Genomic DNA, 20,917 nt, shown 5'->3' with positions numbered 1-20,917 from the left:
TCACGTTCATACAAGTTATAACAACATCTGTAAGATGTATTGGACCTTATTGTCCCCTTTCTGGATCCCTTGAAATAACTTTCAGTACTTTTCAGCATTACGAACAGCGTCGGGGAACTCGGATCTATCCTGAATATTTGTGTTATGTTTACAGTTTTGGCTGGATACCCGGAATTAGTGTCTTCATTCATTCCAATCAGGTAGTAGCAGGTGCAGCCTAATGACAGTCAATAGATGTGTCTATCATTTTGACTTGAGAGTTTCCCACCAAAAATACACACAGGATTTACTCGGGTCCCTCAGAAATAGGAAAACGAGAGAATGTAAAAACACAAAAACATTTTTCAGGTAAAGTCAAATTGTTTATAATTGAAAAAGGAAAGCATGTAAAAGACAATGAAGAGAAAACTATGATGCTGGATCTTTAAACCCAAGCACTCTATTAGGGTAGGGTTTTGGCGAGAGGGCACTGTTGCATGTCGGATGTCGGATCACAGACCAGTAATAATCCCAGATTCTAATTACCCATACCGTGGTTTTAGTAGGGTGTAACTAAAGGGACAAGCGACAAGGCACAGAAAAAAGGCAGTGGGGGTGCCTTTGTCTCTTGTAACCTCAAGAACAGCACCCCCGACCGGAGCAGCACATTGTGAGCGGAGGACTATATCGAAGACTCCTTGGCAACTCTTTCTGTTGATCCAAAGGGATAGGCCCCACGCTGCATAAAAAATAAAACAACCCTAAATAAATCTAAAACAAACACAACATGGTAAATGACAACACTGTTACAATTTATTTAATAATTAGAAATAGGCGACCAAGTGACTTTGCACTGCCCCTCAATGGCATTAAACCTATGTGGGCTCTTGAGTTAAGTGTAAAAAAAAAAAAACAACAATTATAACAATAACAATTTTCACAATCATTGACACAGCTTCTGCAGGATATACAGCGTAATTTAGAAACAGATATTACTTTTATACAAAATAATAAACAGATTAGACTTTCAATTGGTATTGATGGAAAGACAGAAACCAACTACATGTTTTACTCCAATAACTGGTACAGCACATTAAATTGGGAGAAAAACATGGAGTGCAGTTAATTAATACATTACTAATACAGCTAATACTTTACATTAATTGCACTCTGTGTGACTGCAGTTTAAGATCATTAAAATTGTATTTTACCCACGGTTGTCCATCAATCAAACTGCAGTCTGACTACGCTCTGCAGTAGTTTGTCCTAACAGTTTACCTGCCTTTCTGGAAGAGTTTGTGTAGCCTGTACAGATATATCTTACAGTGTTTGTCATTCTTACAGAGTTTCTAGAAATAGCATGTCACAAGGTAAAGCCAAAAAAGAGAAAATCAGCCTAATTGTGTAGAATTAGCCTTCTATGTACGTTATGAAATTACCAGCTTTTCACAAGATTAGCTGGAAAAGGGCAGGAGAAGCATAATCATCCAGCATCTGCCATGGCTGTAGTGTTATAAGGACTCTCTCAGGATCGGCAGGGGCTGCGTCACTCTCATATGAAGGCTGAGTAGCCTATTGATCAGTGTGGCGGTTTCCTTACAAGGTAGGGGAGCTTAAACAAACAAAGCACACGTCTACAAAGACACCTCGTCCATGTTCTCTCAACATTTACTGCCATGTGTCTTTTAGTAACTGGTGAGATTTTCTACGACCAAGATATCAAGCTGATCAAGTCAATTGGTTAGAGATGAGGACTTGAGCAGAGAGAAATTAAAACCCTAGTTCAATCGCAACTGGCCTGTAAAGAAAAAATTTTTCCAGCCTTCCACGATATGAAACTGCTGCAAATTAAAAGTAAGCTACTACCCTTAGAATTGGAGCCAAATGGCACAAATGGCCCTTAATAACTTTCTAGTTCTGCTGTGCGGTAATGCAAGCAGACTGCCTTCGATCTATCCCAGTGTCAAGGGCAGTGTACAGTTCAATCTCTTAGCCAAACCACTTTGAAGATTTAGGTGATGTACATTAAAAACATGGAAGTCCAGCAGGATCTACAGATGTAATCTTGATCCACCATGACAATAATCTCATATACATTTTTTTTTTTTTTTAATGATAGATTTTTTTGTGTAAAAACCCAGAACAAATAGAGAATGTTTTTGTTAAATGACAGTTTCCCATAGTTTAACTTGATAAACTGCAGTTCAAGAATAAGAAAGGATATTAAATTAGGGATGTATGCGTCATAAAAACTTGACATAAATTACAAATAAAAGCCACTGAATCCTCTAGTGTACTCCAGGTAGATTAAGTGTTAAATTTTGAAAGCAGAGAGAAAAAAAGAATACAGGTTATATATTTATGGGTCATAAATCTTGTATATTCGTTCTTTAAAAAACAAAAACTAAAAAAAGTAATAATAATGAATATAACCATAAAATTGGATTTAAATATTTTTTTTATTCTAAATAGAATGATCACAAGCTTACCACTAAATCAAGATATTTTAGTCAAGCACCTCAGCATAGCCTTGCTTGATAGTGCATATGTCTGGTTCTACTGATACCACGGGGGAGATAAAACCCACCAATCAAAAGCAGAATGCAGTTCTACCTCAGTCAAGCACTGGTTAAGTGGAGAGAACATGTAAAAGTTGGGTTTGTGGCAAAACAAACTGTCTAGGGGACAACTTGTTCCAGTTATCAGACAGTGTTCTATTGAACATGATCCGAGTTTTGTTTGATTGTTCATCAAAAAACAGCAAGAGTTGTGGTTAAGATTAGAATTATACAAATGATAACCATGGAAGCACTATTCTGTGCCTGGGATGCCCAGTGACGTTACCAGCATCGGTGAGCTCCAGATGTTGATGGAAGGAGAGATGGGTCAACTTCTAGTTTTCAAAGTCTATGATGTACAAGGGCTTAGAGCTGCTGAACTACACAGAGCAGCAATTTCCGTGACTTGGAACTAAATGTGGCAACAGCAGTGAAGAAAGAGGCCTTTACAACTTCTGGGTTTGGTTAGTCCCCAGGATAGCAAGTGTACAAAGTCTGTTTCAAGTTGCATCCATTTTTACTTTTCCAGTAGTCAAAACGACAAACTGTCTTGACATTTTTTAGGTTCTTGTGCAAAATTGTTTCAGGTTCCAGTTCTGCTCAGTCCCAGGCATCTTTCTTCATGATTCTTTCTCCTGCCTGTCCATATTGCTGCTGTGTTCAAAAGCATCAGAAAAATATATTTTTAATAAGACCTAGAGCTATATGCAATTATCAAGAATCAATCCAAAAAGCCTCATGCTGGAGGGGCACAACATCCTGAGCTATTGCAGTATCTGCAGTTATATAGGTAAAACAATGGTGGTAAACATAAGTAAAAATTCAATGGAATTAGTTGTAACAGTCGTCTATTGGCACAACTTAAGCACAGCACATTAACAAATCTCTTTTGTGCTATGAAGGAATCTTAAGGGAGACATTTAAATAAATTACATTTAACCTCCTTTGAGATAAAAACAAAAAACAAAAAACACTCCAGTCATCTGCTGTAAACCAGGATGGCCACGATTAGGCAAGTACAATTGGAACGTTTCTATAATCTTACAAAGTTGTTGTCACTTTTTAACAGGATGCACGTTTAATTCGTAGTACGGTTCTTATAATGCGTGACATCCAAAATATTAGCATAGCCCCTCCTTAGTTACCATAAAATAACACGCACTGGTGTTATGCTTAGAAGTGTGTTGTAAACCCATACCAAAATAAAAAAGGACTGGGTTAAGATGACTTTCTTCCAGGAATAACAGCACTCCTATCATATCATGCTAACTCTATTACCTGAAATTATGCCACTCTCTCAGACTTTCCCAAAGAGCTGAAAAAACAAAACAGAAGGTAATTGCACAACACGGGGTAACTTTAGATTCTAGTTTATAAACATTTTCTTTTCATACACTTTGCACACAATCCCCCGAATGAATTCCCCCCCCCCCCCCCCCCAAACACACACACACACGGGGTAGGGGGTATAGCACAAGGTAATAGAATCAAGTGGAAGAGTAAACAATGTACGAACAACCTGGTGTAACATTACATTACATTGCAGCCTCAGATAATATCCGCAAAAACTAGTTTCTGTGTGTGTTTCTTTTCACCTGGTATTCTATTACCTTGTATTTGGCTACCTGCTCACCACATTAAAAGCAGCACCCATTAATTTAATGCAGTCTTCTATCTACAGTATGGCGACATTAGTAAGTACTGCCCTCGACTGATTCACACAACACCCTTTTTTCACATATAGTCTGCATATCATGTACATGCACTCCTGTGAAAAGCATAGCATTTTCAACAACCTTATGCTTGCATTGGAAACATCCTGAAGCTTTTGTATGATATTAAACTTCTCTTTCACTTTGAGCTACCCTATACATAATTTTAGAAATGCTGTACATGATAACCAGACATGATTTTTCACAGAAGTCTATACAGCCATGGATTAAAAAAAGCTAAATGTAAAAAGTGGTCTTTTTTTATTTATTTCATCCTGAGATTTAAAAGGACAGGTTTATCAAGGTCTTCATACCAAAGTGCAATCTGCCGTTACAAAACCAGCAACAAACAATGTAGGCAACCTATTGATTTCTTGAACTGACATCATGGAGTTTCTTATTAGTAGTTTTGTAACATAAAAAAGGATCTTGATAAACCTGGAATCATAGGATTCTAAAAGATATAAAGGAATTAGACAATTCCACAATATACTGTATCTTCCCAAATGCACGTGCATTTGAAAGCATGCAGGTTTATTTTTTTTGCTCTTCATGTACATTTTAAATTATACATATTTCATATAGAGAGATTGGACAAAAAATAGATCAGATTTGTTGTTCAATCACAATATATAAAGATATAATTAAAACATACACTGATGGACAACAAAATAAAAAATCAGAACTGAAATTTGGAAAGTAAAAAGATGTAGATTGGATTTTATGACTAAATTTACTCAAAACAATTACATGTGGTTTTACAAGTTCCAATTAGGATGGCTGTATAGCAGTCCTATCAAGCCAAGAGCCTTAAACGAAGGGGCAGTCTTAAATAGATAGAATTAGAGCAAGGAGCCAGGGTAAAGACAGAGGATTTGTCGTAATGAAAAAGGAACACCATTATTAAAATGCCTGAACAATCAAAACACCAATCTCTTCCTGGATTTATAGGAGGCGTCTCATTTTTTTAATTGGATTGATTGATTGGACTCACAGCAAGCGGATCAGCAGCAAAAGCAGCCACGCTGTTTCTCATCTCATTCTCACTGCCCCTCAACGGGATCAGAGAGATGTTACCCAACCTGGCGTCCAGAGGAACCCGGGACGCACACACCTTCATCGAGTCTGAGGGCCACACATTCCCGTCGTGCTGCAGACAGCCAAGAGGGGTATGGAGAGATCAAACACAAGAGGTTAAACGGATACAAAATCACCCACAAAATATTTATTATGCTGGAATCAATCAATCTAATAACCACATTTAAAATGTATCCAAAAGTATTGTTTCTGCAGTCTTAAGGATTGGCTTTTTGTTATCATAATTGTTCTTACACAGAATATTTACTTATATTGTTTAAATATTTTTATTCTATGCTTTTAGTGGTCCAAGGTTAGTATTAAGCAATCAGCAACAATGGTAGGTTCATGATAATATAAGAGAATTGAACAAATGTACAGTCAACAGTATAACAGCACCATCTGAAGACTTGACTTTCATGGTAGAATCGTGAATTGATAAAAACAAACATACAAAAAAAATAACGCCTGCAATCAACAAAGCTTCCCTCGGCTGCTTTAGACAAGTAGACTTTAGACTTTCCCACTGTGAAGGTTATTTCCACTGCCAGTGTTATATAGTTATAACTCTTAGCTGGGGAGCTCTCACACTCTCCTAAATAACTCACCTGTATACTTAGAAAGGTGGAAAGCCACTCCCTCATCTCTGTCTGGGTGTCACAGCACAGGTACCTGCAGGCAGGTGAAATGGGTGTGGTTAGTATCAGGGTAGGGCCCTTTTGATATGGAGAGATATGGCCATGAGTTATGAGAAAATGTAACATCCATTTAAGATTATGTTAAACTCTTTAATATACATCAGGAGTGCTGTACATTTTAAAAGTTGAAAACGTCTATCTACATCAGAGAGAAAGAAACAAGTAAATGCAACATGTGAGTGACAGGATGGGACTTTTCAGATTACTGTCACATAAAGCCCAGTATGAGACGGTACGGGTGAAAGCTGACAGCATCTATATATGAATTAAACCACATGGTCAATGCCTGATTAAATCCACCAGTGTATTGTGCAGATTAGAAACCCTTCAAATTGTGTAAATGGAGCACACACTTTTGCGCGCTGGAGCGATTCATTTGTCGTATGTCAGGATGCTTCAATTTTAAAAAGTGCTGACAGCAGGTGTTAGGGCAAGAAGCTTTATAAAAATGCTGGGGTGTACAGCAGGCACACTTCTACCATAGGCAGTAAACCTCAGTTTAAGTTACTTTGCAAAATACATGCAAGTTTTATATATATATATATATACACACACATACACACACACACACACACACACACACACACACACTCTCTCACACCGTTCCTCGCGGGCGCTGTCCAAGCAGCTTACATCAAGAAGCATGGGCCTCTCCTGTAGGCAAAGGGCCTCTGCTGTATCGATTGTGACAAGCCGGCTGCGCGCCTGGATTGCTGCCACCTCTGAGGTCTGGAGAGCAGTGCTGGATGGGCCTCTAGGGCACAGAGCCCGCTCATTTACATGCATGCACTGCTAAGAGTGCGAACGAACCCTTGTCACTTCATATTGCTGTGACCTTATTCTGTTAAAATCATCTGAGGCACTACACATAGTGTGGAACTATAACTAGATCAGACCAGGGCCTGTCATTCCGTGTGTGAATAGTCTATTATTGGTCTGTGACCTTTAAAGGTGTGAATTTTATAGGACCCAAAGTCATTGGCAGGTCTGTAAATTATATTTCGCACAGTAAAAATGATGCCTATACAGTCTATTATCCAGCACTAACACCATGAACCTTAATAGTATTGAAACTCCACCTCCACAAATTGTCATTGTTGCAACCCTACACCTTAACCCCTTAAAGAACAGCCATGTTTAATCTGTAGCTGTAAATAGGACCAGGTTTTATTATTTGAAGCTTCCAGGTTACATTCCAGGAGGCTATGTGGTCCAGTGGTTAAAGAAAAGGGCTTGTAACCAGGAGGTCCCCGGTTCAAATCCCACCTCAGCCACTGACTCATTGTGTGACCCTGAGCAAGTCACTTAACCTCCTTGTGCTCCGTCTTTCGGGTGAGATGTAATTGTAAGTGACTCTGCAGCTGATGCATAGTTCACACACCCTAGTCTCTGTAAGTCGCCTTGGATAAAGGCGTCTGCTAAATAAACAAATAATAATATAAAGCTATCTCAATCCAGTAACAAACAGATACACTTAACTTGTATAAATGTAACTTTTTATATAAAGGGATGTCATCCAGACCATTCCGGCAGGGATACTGAGCACAATGCTCCATTCTCCGCTGTCCAGCACTTTGTGGTACCAATGATAGTTAATGTAAAACTTACCATTGCTGTTTTTCGTGTTTCTCATTTGCATATACAACTGTAAGACCCCAACTATAAAAAAACAAAAAGGTCTCTATTAATAGGATTTATTTTAACAACAATGGCCACTTAAAATCAAGTACAACATACTCTACGTAAGCACAACAACATTAAACTAACCACTTATTGGATACTATAATTTGCTGTCAGATATGTAAGACACGATACATTTTTCCAGAAATACCTCTAACAAAATGTGGTCTAATAGGTCACCAGTGTTACAAATAGCAATATACAAAAGTAGCAAAGAAGACACTTGTTGTCCCCTGCACTATGTTGCCATCTAGTGGCAAGCAAGTAGAATATTATAAAAACAGGGAATTGGTGGAATCGGTTACGGGACTAGGGTACGCAAAGTGCACATGCAGGACATGGGATGGCTCACCATCACATATAGCTTTATATATGGAAGTGTTCCAAGAGTTTATTAAATCCTCACCAGGTTGGTGGTCGCAGTTTCTTTTTGATTCCCTGGTATATCTTGAGAGATTTGACGGGCCACTCTTTCTCTGGTCTGTGACTCTATTGGGAAAGAGAAGCAAAGACATTAAAAAACGTTTGCATATGCGTTCAAAGCATAGTGCACACTCAGACCCACAGACCTAAATCGACAATTTCAGAAAAAACCACAAATGAACACCAGCGGTGACCATTTGTTCATAACTCCCCTTGTTCTAGACACAATCCACACTGCTTTTTATATCACCAGTCCAGTATATTAAGCCCTTTTCTCTAACTATAGTGTTTAATTCCAGTAGGAATGCCAGTTGCTAGGAGACAGAATGTGTTAACCTTGGCTGTTCTTATTTAGAATCTTTATTTTAATATTTGCAAATCTAATAACAAATACAGTTCTAGCATGGTTTTATTTTTTATTATTCTTTTTTTTTAAACTATTTTAGCTCTAGGTAACTAACTAGTGCATCATTTAAACAAAATGATATGTGTTCTATACCAATTGTGTGTCGTATACCATGTGAACAGCCTTCTCGGGTAACAGTATTCTAAGGTCTCTCTGACAGGATAGTGTACCAGTGTGCATCATTCAAGGGATGTAACGAAAGGATGCTCAGGCATGCACAACTGCAGAGTTATATTAGAAAAATGAGTGTATATTCAGTGCTTTATACGGGAATAAGTCATACAAAAAATGATATACAAGGCATACCCAAGACTGGGACAGGTTAAATGGTCAGTTATTTTCTGAAGACTGCACTAGCAGGGGAGTTATTTGTCCTTGATCTCTTACAGACATGCAGAGTTAAAAGAGACAGACTGACACCACCAGGTAACACAGCAAAACCACAGAATCTAGAGAGGACATTTACATGAGATAAACAGACTGCCGGATTATGTCTCGTCTGTGGTTTTCTGTTTCTACAACTACTGCATCATTATGTATTGCTTTTTTTTTTTTTTTTGATAAGATGTTCACCCCACAAAACTATTTGTACTGTATGTAGGAGTACTATCTCAGTTGTATATAAATTGGTTACTTTGCAAACGGGTTATTCTAGGAACTATCCAGCTAATGTTAGTATTGTTACAAGACTAAGCTGGATAATTCCTGGAGCAGCCCTGGATGGTGACATTTCACAATGTTTAGTTCAGAAAATACTCTACATCACAAGAGGTACTGATCCTAAAGTGTGCACATGTATTTACTTGCTCAGGTGGATTTGGTTTGCTAGGTTAGAAGCCAGTCATTTGCTTCAGGGTTTTTTTTTGCATGAATTGAAAGCAGTCCTTGCCATCTGTTCTGCATACCTTGCATAATCAATAATAATACCATATTCCTTCAAATTTAAGACGCCCTCGAATTTAAGATGAAGCCCAAATTTCCCACCCTAAATTTGAGGAAAAAATAAAAACATCAAATAAATATGCATTTACAAATATACAACCTCAATTACGCACATGAAGGCAGTGTGCGGCCATCTGCTGTCACACACAGCATTACAGTTATGTGCTGCTTCTCATTTCCAGTCATGATTACTCACACCTGTTTTTCTCCCAGTTTGTGAACTGTGGTTCTGCTTGGCATGTCGAAAAATACGGGGGTCTGATTAGAATTTCCAATCTGTCCAAGCTGGTACTGTTTGTTAGAACTGAGCCTAATAACAAAATGCTAAAATTGTAAAAGCCTCTCTTTAGATTCTTCAGGAAGTTAATGTCGCTTCTTTTCTCAGCAGTAAGTCACGTTGCTGCTTGTGTATTCGGGCAGTGACGTCTTTATCTGTCTTTTCTCGGCCATCAGTTATGTTGTTGTTTGTGTACTCGGACAGTCTTTTGTTGCCGATTTTAACACACGCATCACTATACTGTAATCAAATTTAAGACGCAGGCTACTTTTGAGAAGAAAAAATGGTTTTTAAAAAAGTGCGTCAAATTCAAAGGAATACGGTAATAATGAAAAATCACTGCTAACAGCTGCATGTGAGTGCTAATGACCCTGTACCATCACCACCAGAAAACCCCAGCACATAAACTGTAACCACCACCTGAAGCAAATCTCTACTTACGCACTGCTGCTCTGCCCTTTGCAGTTTTTGAAGACTCTGTGTGTAAAATGGTTGGATGTGAACAGCCATGCTTTTAAGTTTCAGTAGTAAACAGGGTTGAATATTTATTTCCACATATGAGGAACTGCACCACTTTAAAACAACCCTCCAACTACGTATAGTTCAGTAGAAACGTATTCGATCACCAGCAGGCAATCAGATGTTCATTTGCTAGACCAAGACACAGCTTAATAGCACAGTGAGCTCTATTCATCAATGTGTCGGTTATGAGTTCGACTTATTATTAAGGTCATAATGATTCATGACTTTTCTTTTTCAAAAATGGCGATTTGGAATGCCCTTTCTCATTAATCAATTAAGGCGTTTTCTTCCTGCGGGGTGGGGGGGGGGGGATGTATTTGAATGACATTTTCTCAGAAGAACCGACAAGAAAAAAAAGGTAAACAGGTCCAAGAGGATTGGGTATTTTAAATGATAGCTTATAAAATACAAACAAGCAACCGACCGTCTGTTTAGGTGAAGTGCGTTGTGCCTCTAGTGAAAGATTATGTTTAAATTGCCTACTTTTAAAATACATAATTAATATACATACATAACCTAACTTAAATGTGTATACATATTGTGGCAGAGCAGAGGCTGTGCACATGGATGTGTGTGTGCGTGCGTGTGCGTGTGTGTGTGCGTGTATATAGAGGAGTGTGCTAAGAAAGGAAAGGAAGTTCAGTGAAGGCTTTGCCAAGCCTGTACAGAACACAGAGAAAGGTTAGTTTAATGCACAGGGATAGCTGTGCTTGGGTGCTGTGTGTATTTAGAAGTGTTTTGTATGAAACTTGTTTTGTTCCCGTGTTTTGTTTGTTTTCGTAATTAATAAAAGTGCGGCAATGAGCTGAACTGCAGTTCCTCGGAGTCCGCTATTCCTGCCGCTGACCATCCTTGACCGCCCGCCACTTTGCCACAATATATTTACGCTGATATTTACTGTTGCATAATAAATTGTAACAAATGCTTAGACTACTGTGTGCATCTTTTTTTAAGCAGCTAAAGCTAAATTATCGTTGCACTTTGACTTACTTATTGACATACCTTTAAAATAAACAAGTCATTCAATAATAGCATATTGATATGACAACATTATACTTAAGCATTTCAGAATGAAAGGAGCTGCAATACCCGTGGCTACCACTATAGATGGGCTGATCCCTGGTGTCACAATGGAGCAAATCCTCCCAGCAAGATTTAGGTTAGATCAAACCTCATGTTAAAATCTGACAGAGAACAATTCCCTTAAATCGTTACTAAAATTATGATTAATCACTTTGAACTACCAATTGGCTGAGTTAATGATGTAAAAAACTAGAAAACCTTTGGTTTTTCTTCCTAAAAGACATGATACCGCAGTAGGAAAAAGAAAAGAAGTGTTTGATGTATCACACACATTCGATAAACTCGCGTACAGCGTCTCTTAAAGACATTTTGGGACTGATATTGATGAATTGGGTCCAGTATCCCCACAATTGTTGACGGTACAAAGCAAAACAGTCTTGATGCAATTTAAACCAGTATTAGGGTTAAAGTAATATTACGCACCGATTGAAGAATGGGATATTCAAAAATACTGCATCGTATATGAATCAGATGTTTTGATTCGTCCCAATGGTATTGGATGATCATATTTTGTATTGCTAGATTTGTGACACTCTACCCGCTGGACTGGTTGTTAAATGGATAAAATGGATAGGTTGCACACCATCTACACATTGTGTGGTGTAACAGCTTTTTAAAAATACACATTAATTACCAGTGGGATAAATATGAGAATGCAACGGTTCTGAGTAATTATTCAAGTGGAGTGCTCCAGTTCACTGGTTCCCACCTGCGGCCTGCTTAGCAAATTGGTTCAGTCCCAGTGGGAGCCTGTTTAAACCCCCCCCCCCGCACCATTTTTTTGTGAAAGGAAGGTTAAAAAAATAAAATTAAACCTTAAAGTTCTTCAAATTACCCTTGTGAGGAACAACAAGACTAAGTAGTTTGATTTGTTTTGTGTTTTTTAACATTCACAGTTCATTTATGGCCAATATGGCAGTTGTATGTTCTAGTTCCAGGCTTCACTCACTGTTGAAATATTCTCGGAAACATCAAGTGCCCTCTATGTCTTTTAACTAGCAGTATCCAGATATGGAATGCATGCATGATTCTTGGCAAACATACAGTGCATCTCCCTCTAGTGGCCTGCTGCTTACCCGCACTTCCTTATAGAGTCGTAGTGATGTTCTGTTCAATATGAAGTACCGATCATGGAAAGCACTCAAGCCAAGGCCAAGCAAATGTCTGTCCTCACGGAACTTTATCATGCCATGCTTTGAGTCATCCACTTTGCTTGCTATTAAAGAAAAAGAAAGAACATGTTTTATATATGGACTTCCCCCCCAAATGCTATTCTTAGTAGTTCCAGCATTTCATTTCTGGTGAAGGGGTTTGGGTTCTATTCAATCTTGTAACGAACTTGTCCACTGTCTCATACAGTGAGTGAGTGAGTGAGTGAGTGAGTGAGTGAGAGAGAGAGAGAGAGTGAGTGAGTGAGTGAGTGAGTGAGCCAAGGAAATACTGTCCCAAAAATGATCCGTCCTGTGGCCTGGAATTTCCAATATGTGCACCTAAAGTGAGTATATTCACTCAGTTAATACTTTTACATTTGGAACAGTCTTGAAATAAAGGCTATATATTAATCTTGATGGTGTCCCACCCCGTCCCCATCTCCCCGCCCCCCATTATTACAAAACAGAAAAACTAGCCAGTATCGAACTATCAGTAGACACTACTTTGTAATTACATTTTCACTGTCAATGTATGGTCCATTTCACACCAGAATGGTAAGGGGATACAATAGGGAGAGATGTCATAAAAAGTACAAAGAACACAAAAACCTATCTAAAACAAAACATTTTGCATCAAAAGGGTGTTCAATTACCAACTGGTGGTACCAGGCAACAACAACACAATAAAATAAAGAAAATGCTATAATGCATACATTGGCACATACCTAGGTAGATGAGCATGGCTTCCATAGAGAAATGTTTCTTCACCACTAGGTAGCTTTCAGTGCCCAGAGAGTGCAGGATGGGCAACACCTTCTCCTGGTAGTGCAGGGAACGCTCTGTAAGCAATGGAGACATGCAGTTATGCAGGTACCTATTGACATCTGCATAGGTACATAAAAACACCTTATTGCTTATTGCTTATCCCAACTGACTTGGATAACTATTGGTAGTTTTGATGATTTACTAGAATGTTTTACAGTTTGAGTTTTGTGAAGTATTTTTTTTTCACTATATTATATTTGTATGAAATCACACATGGTGCACAAACATTAAATCTTTCAATATTAACTCCCATTGCAATCAAAAAAGGGTGGCACAAAGCTAACGAAGAAGACATTGAGCATCATGAATGAACTCAACGGTAGCAGCAGACCCACCTGTCTCCTCCTTCTCATTCACCTCGAAGCAGCACCAGTAATCATTCTCTCGGACAGTGATTTTCCTGCGGTCAAGGATCTCAAAAGCTAGTTCTGCTGCCGTCATGGTGGCTGGGATCTAGAAAGGGGGAAGACAGCAACACAGGAGATGAAAACTGACAAGAGTGATGCTACTAAAATGCACTCCCTTTATTAGTAACAACCACCATCTCACCTTTATGTGCTGCTCAGCTGTCTCCTTTTTTTCTTCAAGGTAAACTGTGCATATGAAATCACCAGCAGGCTGAAAACAGAAAAAGAAAGCCATACAGAAATTCAAAATACTCAGTCAAAAATATAACTAAATTAGACAAATGTTTTGACTACAGCCTTCATCAAAACAAAAAACAATATATACATATTTGAATCCATACACCGACTCAGAAAAAGCCCATTGGTCCAGCCACAACAATTTTAAAGTTAACTTCCTGAGTACATGGGCTTCACTGAGATTCAAGTGAAAATCAAGCCTAGAAAACAAAATGATCAACAGTAAACTAACAAGGGTCACCAGAGAATATGGTAAAATGTTTTTAAACCCTTGATTATTATTACATCTTTAAATGGTGCTAAACACTACTGCATTAGCCACTTTTCATTAAAATGACCCGGCTTCTACTTTTAAAATTAACATAATTCCCTTTGCTTTGGATTAGTTGCCCTGATTTTACTTTTATTTGGTTCTTGTCTCTAATATTACCTGTTTAAAACACAGAGCTCACCCTCAAAATAAAAGAAAGCTTATTTTGATGTGAGAACCTCTTGAGAAATATTCTTCTGAAGATTTTCATCAGTAGCTATCGTGTAACCACTGTCTTAGTTGCTCTTTTGTCCACTTTGTTTGCGTCATCTAGCTAGTGGTTTCAATGTTGATTTTACATTGACATATACCTCTTCAGTGTGTGCTCACCATTCTGAGGCTATTGTGTGGTTTTCCTAAGTGGTGTTATCAGCCATGCAGCCATATTTTTAATCTTAAATTCTGAACTTGTTCAAAACATTATGAATAGGTAGGTAACATAAAAAAACACATCTTTAGTTTACAGACTCCTATATGGACAAAGAGACTCATTTAAACCGACTCTACAGTACAAGCCCAAAAAAGACAAACAGTGCAAACAGCATCACTCATACACCTCCAGCATGTGTCAAGAAATGTGGAATGCGAGCAAAAAGGTGGGCCTAAATTTCTTAATCAGGCAACTCGCATCAATCCAATCCAACACACCCAACCCCTGACTCTGCATGAAAGTCACAGCATCTAAACAAGCTCTGTGCCATCTAACGGCCCATTTGCTAACCGTTGCTCTATTCCAAAGACCATCTTTTGCATGCTAGAGTTAATGTGCAACTACATGCTGCTCCTTACTTGTATGATCATTTGATTTGTTATTAGCTACACATCTTAACAACAACATCAACAAGTACAGCACTTAGTCTTGGACCATTGTGGTTCTTGGGTCACCCAGTTATTGACCCCTGTCCCACAACACTTACAGGCACTTTACTGCTGGAGTTGAGGTCCCGTAATTTGATGATGGCTGAGATTTCATCCAGTTGTTTCTTGAGCTGTTGCTCATTGACCTGTGGGGAGAAGCATGAGTTGTAGTTTTAACATAGAGGCACCAAGACTACAAATCCCAACATGCACACAAGGTGCTGCACTTTGATAAATTCACACACATCCATCTGGCAGGCATAAATGTTACTGAGCCATATGACAATTCACCATTAACGTACCTTTCATTTCTGATACACAGTTTGATTTAAAATAGGAGAGACAGAGAAGCACTTATAATGAGATACCGTATTCCTTCAGATTTAAGGACGGCCAAATTTCCCACCCTCAATTTGTGGAAAAAAAAACATCAAATAAAGATGCATTTACAAAGATACAACCTTAAATTACGCATATGGAGGCAATTTACCGTCGTCTTCTGTCACACAGAGCATTACAGTTATGTGCTGCTTCTCGTTTCCAGTCGTCATTACTCATACCTGTTTTTTTCCCTTTTGGTGAACTGCGGTTTTGCTTGGCATGTTGAAACATACGGGCTCTGATGAGCATTTCCGATCTGTCTAAGCTGGTACTGTTTGTTAGAACTGAGCCCAATAACGAAACGCTGAAATTGTAAAAGCTTCTCTTCGAATTTCTCATTCCTCAATGATGCTTCTATGAAAATGACTACCTGTATGTCAAGATGATTCGAGATCGGGCAGGGACGTCTTTGTTCGTCTTTTCATGGCAGTCAGTCACGTTGCTGTTTGTGTACTCTTTTTGTTGCCGATTTTAATTCACGCATCACTATACTTGAATTTAGGCCACTTTTTTTTTTTTTTTTTAAAGAAAAAATTGGTTTAAAAAGTGCATCACATTCGAAGGAATATGGTATATTTAAACTACTGTTTGACATGTATGCTGATGCTGAGGATGGTTACTTGTGCAGCCTTTGTTGCATCAGTCAAGACATACAAGATTAACTTTTTGAAATCCTGATTTGGTCACAAGATACAGTTGCATCAAGCTAAAAACTGTTTGGAAAATGACTGTTAGTATTCGGATAGAAGAAGGGTAATTGAAAAATATGCTATTTAACTGACTGCTGCATTCTTTTAAGGGAAACAAAAATGTACCTGTAAAACTCACATTAAAAATGGCCACATAGTGGCTGATGAGGTCCTCGACGACTCTCCCTGCATTGTAGTCCTTGCCGTCTGTCTGGAAGAGTGTGGGACCGAAAACGATGGCCAGATTGTGGAGGTTCATCTGGTTTATGTCTGAAAAGCACTGGACACTGCCGAGGGGTAAAACACGAGAAACAAACCAACATCATTGCCTTTTTAGTTTTCTATTAATTTAGACCAATTTTCCTTTTACTATTTCTCCTCCACAGGATCCAACAAGATCTCCTACAGTCTGTCCCTGCAGCCTGGTCGTTAGTACACAAGTGATACATCTTCCTATAAGAATCCATTTGCATGGCATTGCTGTAGATTACATGATCTTCTAGTAACAACCTCAAATTTGAGTCTTGTCTACTGTAGGGACAGTAATTATTCCAGGTGTTAGGACATGGGGGGGAGGCAGAAAGGTGGTGTAGAAAGTGCAGTAGAGGTTCCTTACCAGTAGAGATGATTGACAAGGGCTCTCAGAGTGGCCTTGTTGACTCTTGGCAGGTTGTTGAGCAGTGCCTGGTAATGAAGGACCCGCTGGCAATCGTCTGCCATAGCTGCCAGGGACAGGAAGAGGAAACAGATCATGTGACACTTAGTAAAAACCTATACGGGTTGAGTACATTAACATGGAAACCAACAGGTCTCAAAAAGAAAAGATAAGGAAGCCAAAAGGTGGATGGCATGGAGACTGAACTGCTTTTGCAAAATACATATGAAGTGTAATAGTAAAGAATATCTCAGTTTAGTTTCTAGATCTTCCAGAGACTAGAGACTGGAAGTGATATCCCTCCAAACCTGATAAAACCAAGTGAAGTACACAGTGAGAAACAAGCCAGTGAATCTCCCTGTGTCACATGTCATTGCTAAAGACAGGAAGGCCCTCACTACCTGGCGTGCTGAGCCAATCGTTTGCAGCCTGGCTGGTGAACATGCCCTCCTCTGTGTCTCGGAAGAACCTCTTGAGGACGTTGGAGACGTCATCCACCTGGTGATCGCCCTCCTTCAGGCGCACGTTCCGCGCATCCCGGCGGAAACTCTCCAGCAGCGCCGCAATCTTGGAGTTCACTCCACTCTTCCGGTAGATCCCCTCCGAGGTCAAGCCTGCAGGGGGCGACAAACACAGGGGTCAGGGAGAACTCTGTAGAATTAAACATTGAAACTGAATATAGGGATCCTACATGGAGGAAAATACCTGTTTAGATTTTTTTTTTTTTTTAATTGGAATATAGGTGGGTTTATTTTTTTTTATTAATACCGTCAGATTATTTATTTGGAAAATTAAAAACTACAACTGGAGACCATAAAGACAATGTTATACGATTATATTTCAAGGTTAACACATACAGTAGGCAGTATCAGACCTTTTGTTATTTTTTTTTTGTTTGTTTTTGACTCCTTGCTCACCACACTGCGTGATGTAGTCGATTGACCTGTCCACTATCACGGGGATGTCAGCCTCTGTTAGCTGTTGCTCGCATAGTGTATGTCCCGAGCTCCCGGCTGCCCTCTGTATGGAGCTGGACCAGCCCTGGAAATCTAGCTTCCGTTCCCCTTGGATATACAGGGTCCTAGGGAACAGAGAGAGATGTGTCTGTTTGAAGCATGTGTTGTCGATTTGTCTTAGAGGTTGAGACACTATATATTTTTAACAATATTCAGGACGCTTATAAACCCTTATAATTAGAATTTACAAATACTACACAGTCAATCCTGTATATAACACTGTTGGGGTAGAAAATTGCAGACAGAGAAATCTCATTGTATAATTTCATCTATTTAGAGAAGGTATGGGCTCCTCCATCCTAAAATAAGTAGGAACGGGTAAGTCCTGTGTCCAGTTAAGTAAGTAAGTGGTTATGTAATACTCTAGGGCTCAAACTTTGATTCAAATACAGCATGTCCTCCTCTATAACAATCTGGATGTGATTATCCTACTGAGTAGAATTTGTAAATAAATAAAATAAACCTTGACAAAACCACGGATTTTCTCAGTTACACCCAGACCTTTAAGTTGACAGACCACATACATGTTTTTTTTAGACATAGGGCAAAATAAAAAAAAAAAAACTGAAGAAAAAAAATATATATATATATATATATTGGAAAAAAAAAAAAAAAAAAAAAAAAAAAAACACTCACCTCCTTCTCTCCACCAAAACCAGCACTTCATTTTCTTGCTGAATCGCTATGGAAACAATTACACACAAGTCTTAGTTACAATGGAGGCCAACGGGTCCTATGACTCAGATCATTGTACTTTAGGTTATATCATTTTTCCCTTTCTGATCTACTCTATTCTTTAGTACCTCTTGGCAAAAGCAGGTACAAAATAATCATAACTAGCTTTCTATATTTACTGGTACATGAACTGCATAATTGCAATCTCCACAGCACTAATGTATCTTTTAATTTGTTTGTTGTTTGTTTGTTTTTTGGTTTTCATATTTAAGAACCTAATATCTGCAGTTATTGTATATCGTGAAAGCATTATTAAGCAAACACTTAAATTCCTGTTTTACTTTGTGAGCAATGACATAGCTTGAAGAAATACCTTATCTATTTATAGAACACAGGAGTGGTTGTTTCCTCAAATAATGAAGTGGTAAATCAGTATGCTCAAATAATGGAAGTGGTAAACAAAAAGTAGGGAGAAAGCTTTTGTTCCTGCCACTTAAAAAAAGATTTTGAGATTGAAAACAGCTGCAACAATCAAGCTTCTACCTAATAATCCAGTCTTGTTGGTACCCATGTTCTTACCACCACAGTTTCAGATGAATTCATCACATTACAGTTGACTACAGGGCTCCTTCCTGTGTTTCAATCCCAGCACTTGCCACTGGGGAACAATGTATGTTTATATCTATGATGCTGCACCTGCACACAGCGCACGTTCAGTCACCCAGTGAAAACAGGGTGGTGGAATCTCAGTGTTACCATGGCCAAATCAATCACCTGATATGAATCCTAGCTAATGTGATTGGTGCCTGATGGATGTCAACGTTGTCACAGCCCATCAGTGTTCCAACCCTGAAAGATGCCCTCTTTGAATTATGATGCAACATATCTAGGGAGAAGGTTGCCAGTCTCACTTTAGGGGATGCCGAAATCAGGTCTGTCTTTTACATAATGCTAAAGGTCTATTTACTGCCCCCCATGGTACTCACAGAGCTCCTGCAGCTTCTTCAGATGGATAGCTTCTTCCTCTTCACTGTCCTCGAAGCAGACATGCAGAGTGGAGCCCACCAATGCAAACCAGCCCACCTTGGGGCTCTGGAGGTTCAACCCGTCTTTGTACTGCAGCCGCCCGATCCGCTCAAAATCCCGATTCAGCAAGTCTTCCGCACTGGATGGGATAAACGACTGGGAAAGGGAGCAATTTAGTGTCACACGAATGGCGCTGAGGGCATTTGCAAAAGCCAATTCAAACCCACTGAGGTCTGTTCAATTGCTCTAAACAGTGGCAGATCTAAATACTGCAACTGTTAAAATATAAGAATGAGGATCTGTCATTTTAAAGGCAAAAACAAACTCGAGAGGCTTACACATTATTAGAGGTGTTGGTTTTCTCAGTTACCTTATTTAAACCCTCTGCCATTTAAATCAATTGAATAAACCACACTGTGTAGTCATATGAAAAGGGTGTTGTGTATCCCTCAGTGTTTTCATTAAGAGAGGCTGGTTGGGCACTGTAGTTACCTTGGCAATGGATTTCACCCACTCTCTCATAGCATCCGAGTTGTCTGTTCCAAACAGATAGAGGCGTTCCGAGTCTGTGTAAATCTCAAATGTGTGATCGTAACTGAAAGAAAACAAGGGAACTTTTACTCAGAATGCACACATTTCCATTCTTTCCGATATAGATATAAAGATCTGGAGTTTCCACTTGCCCTTTTAACGGTGTTAATTTGAAGTTAAATGCCATTTAAATGTAAGGTGAAGGAAAAAAAAACACAGAAATAGTTTTTACAGTATCAGTTTTTGACCTTACTAAATGAAACAAGCATGTCAATGACATTAACTCCCCCGCCACGGCTGTAAATTTAAATTAAGAGCTATCAATATCATGAACAATTAGATGATCATGACTAACTGTAAAGGGATGTAAAAATAAAAAGGCAGAACAGCAGACACCTTCATATATACCCCCAGATTCTGATGCTCTCTATAGATTGTGCTGAAGTACAAAACAAAGTTTCATCCCAATTGAATTATCTCCTCTCTCTCTCTCTCTCTCGCTCTCTCTCTCTATATATATATAAAACACATAACATACAGACAGTGAGGCAATGAGAGATAAGGGGGGGTCACTGGAAAAATGTATGCTATAGATAGGCAATCGAAGTGACAGCCCCCACATGCACATGTTTAACAATGTATGCTAAAGGAAGTTTCACAACTGGACAATAGTTTTCTACATGTTAAAAAGCAAAGTGTGATATACAGACACACAGATGGACGAAGACCATCTCCATATAGACTGAGATCACAATACTCACAATAGAGATCACAATACTCTACTTTTTGCAAAACAATG

The 20,917-nt window shown here is 38.8% G+C and overlaps 1 protein-coding gene across 8 annotated transcripts in view; it reads right to left on the bottom strand.

Moving 5' to 3' along the window:
• Positions 1 to 770: 770 nt before the first annotated feature.
• LOC117405092 (arf-GAP with Rho-GAP domain, ANK repeat and PH domain-containing protein 1-like) overlaps positions 771 to 20,917 on the bottom strand; it is a 68,352-nt gene continuing 48,205 nt past the window's right edge. For 4 of the 8 annotated variants that reach the window (XM_059028339.1, XM_059028336.1, XM_059028337.1 and 1 more), the window contains 19 exons: positions 20,080 to 20,182; positions 19,548 to 19,743; positions 18,523 to 18,568; positions 17,788 to 17,951; positions 17,272 to 17,484; positions 16,832 to 16,937; positions 16,355 to 16,502; positions 15,205 to 15,291; positions 13,883 to 13,951; positions 13,669 to 13,786; positions 13,234 to 13,347; positions 12,434 to 12,573; positions 10,194 to 10,229; positions 8,111 to 8,193; positions 7,633 to 7,683; positions 5,935 to 5,998; positions 5,244 to 5,399; positions 3,816 to 3,852; positions 771 to 3,191 (listed from right to left, as the gene is read on the bottom strand). In XM_059028339.1, the coding sequence (XP_058884322.1) occupies positions 3,835 to 3,852; positions 5,244 to 5,399; positions 5,935 to 5,998; positions 7,633 to 7,683; positions 8,111 to 8,193; positions 10,194 to 10,229; positions 12,434 to 12,573; positions 13,234 to 13,347; positions 13,669 to 13,786; positions 13,883 to 13,951; positions 15,205 to 15,291; positions 16,355 to 16,502; positions 16,832 to 16,937; positions 17,272 to 17,484; positions 17,788 to 17,951; positions 18,523 to 18,568; positions 19,548 to 19,743; positions 20,080 to 20,182 (1,912 nt within the window). In that variant the 3' untranslated portion in view covers positions 771 to 3,191; positions 3,816 to 3,834. The remainder of the gene's footprint in view (positions 3,192 to 3,815; positions 3,853 to 5,243; positions 5,400 to 5,934; positions 5,999 to 7,632; positions 7,684 to 8,110; positions 8,194 to 10,193; positions 10,230 to 12,433; positions 12,574 to 13,233; positions 13,348 to 13,668; positions 13,787 to 13,882; positions 13,952 to 15,204; positions 15,292 to 16,354; positions 16,503 to 16,831; positions 16,938 to 17,271; positions 17,485 to 17,787; positions 17,952 to 18,522; positions 18,569 to 19,547; positions 19,744 to 20,079; positions 20,183 to 20,917) is intronic. The other 4 variants (XM_059028338.1, XM_059028341.1, XM_059028342.1 and 1 more) reach the window with 4 other exon arrangements.

Source organism: Acipenser ruthenus, chromosome 8, assembly GCF_902713425.1.
Source record: "Acipenser ruthenus chromosome 8, fAciRut3.2 maternal haplotype, whole genome shotgun sequence".
Classification (NCBI taxonomy): domain Eukaryota; kingdom Metazoa; phylum Chordata; class Actinopteri; order Acipenseriformes; family Acipenseridae; genus Acipenser; species Acipenser ruthenus.
This window is presented reverse-complemented; position numbering and strand designations above follow the sequence as displayed.